The 6,000-nt window shown below is 39.7% G+C and overlaps 1 protein-coding gene across 4 annotated transcripts in view; it reads right to left on the bottom strand.

Annotated features, from left to right (window-relative positions):
* Nucleotides 1-644: 644 nt before the first annotated feature.
* Nucleotides 645-6,000, bottom strand: part of foxj3.L (forkhead box J3 L homeolog) — a 66,743-nt gene continuing 61,387 nt past the window's right edge. For all 4 annotated transcript variants that reach the window (XM_018226066.2, XM_018226067.2, XM_018226068.2 and 1 more), the window contains 2 exons: nucleotides 4,399-4,506; nucleotides 645-3,598 (listed from right to left, as the gene is read on the bottom strand). In XM_018226066.2, the coding sequence (XP_018081555.1) occupies nucleotides 3,486-3,598; nucleotides 4,399-4,506 (221 nt within the window). In that variant the 3' untranslated portion in view covers nucleotides 645-3,485. The remainder of the gene's footprint in view (nucleotides 3,599-4,398; nucleotides 4,507-6,000) is intronic.

Below are 6,000 nucleotides of genomic sequence, written 5' to 3'. Positions count from 1 at the left end.
AAAGAGCCAGCACTTTAGGTATGGAACTGCTTTCTGGCAGGCTGTTGTTTCTCCTACTCAATGTAACAATGTGTCACAGTAGGACCTGGATTTTACTATTGAGTGCTGTTCTTAGATCTACCAAGCAGCTGTTATCTTGTGTTAGGGAGCTGCTATCTGGTTACCTTCCCATTGTTCCATTGTTAGGGGGGAAAGGGAGGGGTGATATCACTCCAACTTGCAGTACAGCAGTAAAGAGTGACTCAAGTTTATCACATGACTGGGGGCAGATGATAAAATAACAATTTCAGATTAAAAAATTAAATATAAAAAAAAAAAATCTGTTTGCTCTTTTGAGAAACGGATTTCAGTGCAGAATTCTGCTGGAGCAGCACTATTGACCGATGCGTTTTGAAAAAAAAAAAAAATAATGACAGTATCCCCTTAAAGTGCCCAGAGGCTATGGTCTATGCAGTAAGAATGAGCTTAGTGCATGGAGCAATGGATCAGTGGATGGAATGTAAGCCTACAAGTTATAAAATGGGTGAGGTGAAGTGCTGGCAGACTTGTTGGCTGTGGAAAGATGGCATTGGTCAAGGACAAATTAAAATGCTTCTGGATGCGGCTAAATTACTGCCTGTATCAATGGGCAAAATGAACGAGTATCAATACAACAAATTTTACTATTACACTTACATCAGACACATTGTTCTCATATCATAACATGTTTTCAAACATCAAGACTACATTTGCTGTCATTGCCTCAAAAAAAAAAAAAAAAAAAAAAAAAAAAAAAAAGAATTTCAGCAACAAATGCATTCATCTGTACTAAGGGCAAAAGTGTATATTTTTGTAAACATCATCAACAACAACAACAAAAAAAGCTATTTTTATAAATTCACCAGAGAGCTTTGTAGGGTAATGTTCTCCTTTTGTGAGTGTGTCTAAGGCCCATGGTGCAAGGGGTGAAGTCTCTGCCCAGAGTGTGACCCTGCAGAGTTTCATTTAGTTGATTGAAATATGTCTGTTACTTGTGTCCTGACAGGCCCAAATGTGAATAAGCCTCCTGTAAATGCTTACATTCCCTACAAGTAAATAAGCTGCACGGCCATATTTGGGTGCTTCTCCGGCAGCGGAAACAAACCAGCAGAGGACTTTCCCCATGTACCTAATAAATACATTACACAACATATTTACTCTCAGTGACCTTAGAAAGAATAATATACATTAAAGAGAAAATGCAGCTGGAGCACTAGGGCACGGGTACTGTTCTTCTGAACAAAAGTTGTGGATAAATTAAAGAAAACATTCTCTTTCATTTAGTGTCTCCTAATCGGGCAGTAATGACGGAGGGTATACCTTAATAAAGGCACAGATATGCCTTCTCTGCATATTTGGAATTATGCCTCGTACATTAGTATAGGAAGATGTCTATAGTTAGCAGCAAAAGTGCACCAGCAAGTGCTCAGAAGTACACTGTATAGCCCAAAGTATCCGGACATCACTTGGCATTTCCTCTGCTCATAGAGAAACCCATGCTCCCAAAAATTAGGTCTTGTAATGACAAGACCTAATTGTTGGGAGCATGGGTTTCCCTATGAGCAGCTGCACCCAAGTCTAACATCCCCAGATCACAACTGACATTGTATGAATGCAACTACTTGACCCCGAGGCATGGAAACACAACCCCTAAAGACATGAATGACACTTCCAGTCTGATTGCGTTACATCGTTTATGTTTGGTAGAAGAGGAAGAATGGTCTGGGGCAGTCTTTCCTGGACCTCCGGCTCCACTGAAAACAATCTTTAAAGGGGCCTTTAAATGAACGTTTAGCATGATACACAGGGTGATATTTTGAGAAATTTGCAACTGGTTTTTATTTGTGGTTTTTTAGTTATTTAGCTTTTTATTCAGCAGCTCTCCAGTTTGCAATGCCAGCAATCTGGTTGCTAGAGTCCAAGTTACCCTAGAAACCATGCACCGATTTGAATAACAGACTGGAATCTGAATAGGAGAGGGCACGTATGAGCAATTAAAAGTAGGAATAACTATACATTTGTATCCTTTCAGAGTCAATGGGCCCCGTTTGAAAGCTCAAAAGAGTCAAAAGAAGAAGGCAAATAATATAAAAACTATTAAAAAAAAAAATAACATGAATTGAAAAATTCTATAATTCTATAGCCATTCTATAACAAAGTTAAAGTTATTTAACATGAACCACCCCTTTAAGGCTATAGCGTTCTGTAACTTTCTTAATAATAGTCTTCATACTTTATATCAACAGTTTGGGGAAAGTTCTTGCCCCTTTCAGTCGGATGTGCCCCCATGCACAAAGCACGGACCATACAAAATTGTTTTGAAGATGAAACCGAACTGGATGACTATGGGAAATGACTGTGTTCAAATTCCTTTGCCACCAAATTTAGTCAGTATTACACGAGCCATTCATCATTCCAGGGAACATGCGTCAGACCAGAAACCAAAATCAGTGCCCAACTTCTCTAAACTCATTGCGGTCAGATTAGTAGAGGCTGTTGGGAGGACCAACATCATATTAATAGCCTTGCTCTTGGAATGAGATGTTCCGAATGCTTTTGGCAATATAGTGTACTCTGAGCTGTACCATTGCTGCCAAGAAAGATTTCCTAACTGGACACAAGCAACATGGATGCTTCTGCTGGCTGGCACAAAAAGCAATGAGGTATGTCCAGTTCCATTAATATGCCATTGTCCAATTCAAAGTTTCAGAGCCTAAATGGAGGATAGACAAAGGGGGGGGGGGGGGGGTGTGTGTGTGTGTATGTGTGTCCGTGTGTGTGTGTATCTCCTTTTCTAAAAAGCTAATTTTGCTGCAAGAAAGCAGCAGTCAGTGCTTGATGAGCTTATATATAAGCCATCACTTAAATGAAAGCCTCTTGAACATAAAAAAAGGGGGCATGTGGGCAAACGGCTGCATTGCACAGTGGCCGCTGAAGGTACAACACATTCTAGTTAAGTTCATTAGTTGCCCTTCTAAATGGCAGTGAAAGTAGAAAGAAAGTTTCCCTCCTCACGAATGAACAGCAACAGAGAAACATATATAAATAACAAAATGAAGGGATCCGTTCTACAGGCTGATGTGCAGCAGTTGTTTCCATGGTCTGGCACTACGGTAGGTGTGAAATGTTAACCGATATTCCTAAAGGAGTGAGAATCAATCCAGATTTCAGATCTTGCGGCTGACATTAGTAAACACATAGCCAAACAAGCAGTCTAAATCACATAACGATAATGAGCGACGGCAGCTTACCAGGGGAACAAACGGGGTGTTTTTTCTTTTTTTAACGGAGTTAACTCAAACCATTCATTTCATTTATCCTGCTAAGTATAGTTTTGATTGTCATCAAAGTCAACATTGATAGCAGTTTAGCTTTCGTTATTTGGATTTTTCTACCTTTTGTCATCACATTCATGGTCACTTATATGAATAGCAAGGGACACGAGACAGTAAACCAGTTTAATAGTGCTATACAATAGAGTCCCAGTCAAAGTCATCTTGAATGTCATCTGCAGGAAGAGCCCGGCGCATGTGGAAGTTTGTTGATGGCATCATATGCTGGTTCATTACTCCATGGTGTCCTGGGGAAAAACATACGGAATATCACAACAGGGACACAAAAGAGCAATTTGCATGTTTCTGCCCATAATTCCTTAAAGGGATACTGCCATGGGAATTTTTTTTTTTTTTCCCCAAAAAGCATCTGTTCCAGCAGAATACTGCACTGAATCCATTTATCAAGAGCAAACTGATTTTTATATTTATTTTATATTTAATTTTTAAATCTGACATGGGACTAGACATATTGTCAGTTTCGCAGCTGCCCCCAGTCATGTGACTTGTTACATACATTTCAGTCAGTCTTTACTGCTATACTGCAATTTGGAGTCATATCACCACTCCTCCCTTTCTTCCCCAGCAGCCTAACAACAGAACAATGGGAAGGTAACCAGATAGCAGCTCCCTAACACAAGATAACAGCTCCCTGGAAGATCTAAGGTCAGCACTCAATAGTAAAATCCAGGTCCCACACGACACATTCAGTTACATTGATTAGGAGAAACAACAGCCTGCCAGAAAGCAGTTCCATCCTAAAGTCCTGGCTCTTTCTGAAAGCACATGCCCAGACAAAATGACCCGAGATGGCTGCCTACAGTACATACCAATATTAAAACTAGAAAAAAAATACACGCTGTTTTCCAAAAGCGTGAAAATCATGAAAACCATGACAGTATCCCTTGAACTGAAAGTGAAAGAATATCGGTTTTGGTTTTATGTCATTGCAACTTGTGTAGAGTGAGGAATATAAACACTTTGCTTTAAAAAGGTTTTACACCGCATTTGTAGCAAGTCACAAACACTGGTTTCTCACTTTACATACCTGACATATGTGACCCTGTAGTGCTCATTGGCGTTGGTAGAAGTGGGTAACTTGGAGGTCCCATCATTGATGTAGGAAGATTTTGCCTAGAATCCATATATAAATTGCCTACACAACAGAAAAATATCATGGTTACACACTATAAAATGACTACAGCACAGAGTAGAATCAGTTTAAGGTCTGTGGGACAGCCAGCGGGGCTCATTTACTGGGGATTTGTGCAGTAACCCCAAAAATATAATCAGCAATGATCTTATCTATAGGAGGAAAAATGAAAGTAAATCTATCATTGGTTGTTATGGTAGCAAATGAGTCCAGTGTTAGTAATAGTGCCAGTAATACTGTGTATAGCTCTAAATAAAGTTGTGATAGTTGTGCATAACACAATGCACTTGCAGAGGCAGGTCACATGGGCCGAAATGCAATCAAGTTGATCCCCACGTGATAATGCCAAGGAGCGTGCTGTGGACTCCATTGCTCACGCAAACTTTAAAAACCGACACTTGCACCTGTCAGACTTCCATAAGCTTTTGTGCGGTGTGAAATCAAAGTCAACTGTATCTCTCAGTCCAACTATCTGCCATAAAGTTCCTCTTTCTGGGTGATGCCAATTTGTACTTCTCAAGCCTTGAGGTACCCCCTCTCACTGGCATGGGCCAATAGGAAGAGATAAAACAGTCCTTGATAACAACTAGGTATTGTATATTCTCAATGTAGTTTTTGCTATAGAGAGCAACACCCCTTTGTAATAGACAGGGTCATACTGATTTTCCATATTGGTAGCTTTATGTTTTGGGTAAAGACACAAGGGGTCATTTATAAAAAGTGGGCATAATTGCTCCTTAACTATAACCCACGAGAATCAGATTATTGCTTTCAGTGCTTAACCTGCAGCTGGCTGGAAAAAGCTAGTTACTGATTGGTTGCTATGTGTTACAGCCCAGGTGCAAATATGCCCAGTGCTTATAAATGAGCCCCACAGACTTGTATATAAAGTTCAAGTGCATCCACATTAGTAGCACATGACTGTGACCATCTGATTTAGGCTCAAGTCTTTACTAATGAGCCCAACTAGGCATACGCGCACACACATATACATACATATACATATACATATATATATACACATACATACATTTATTTATATATAACTTGCTAAGCCTTAAACTTCATAGGCAGGTGTGTCCAATCATGAGAAAAGGTATTTAAAGTGGCCAATTGCAAGTTGTGCTTCTGTTTGACATTCTTCATTTTGTACCTCATCATGCTTTTGCGCTTAGCCGAGGCAATAGTAATTGAGAGTTTTAATGTAAGATAAAGAAATAGATTTCTTCCTTGCCTCTGTCTGCCATTTTCCTATAACTCAACTACTGCAGCAATGTCTCTAGAAAGGGCCCAAGTGATGCATATAGTATATATTACAATATTGATTTTGAACATATGCAGCAACCAACACTGCTGTCAAACATGTCTAGAATAGCCCAAAGTGACCTAACAATACATAAGCGATCCCATGAGTGAACTGGTCACTACAAAAGTTAACTGCATTGTATGGAGAGGCTTTGGTGGTCTTTTGAACATCTGGCATTACAGTACACAATG

Source organism: Xenopus laevis, chromosome 7L (assembly GCF_017654675.1).
Source record: "Xenopus laevis strain J_2021 chromosome 7L, Xenopus_laevis_v10.1, whole genome shotgun sequence".
Taxonomy (NCBI): domain Eukaryota; kingdom Metazoa; phylum Chordata; class Amphibia; order Anura; family Pipidae; genus Xenopus; species Xenopus laevis.
This window is presented reverse-complemented; position numbering and strand designations above follow the sequence as displayed.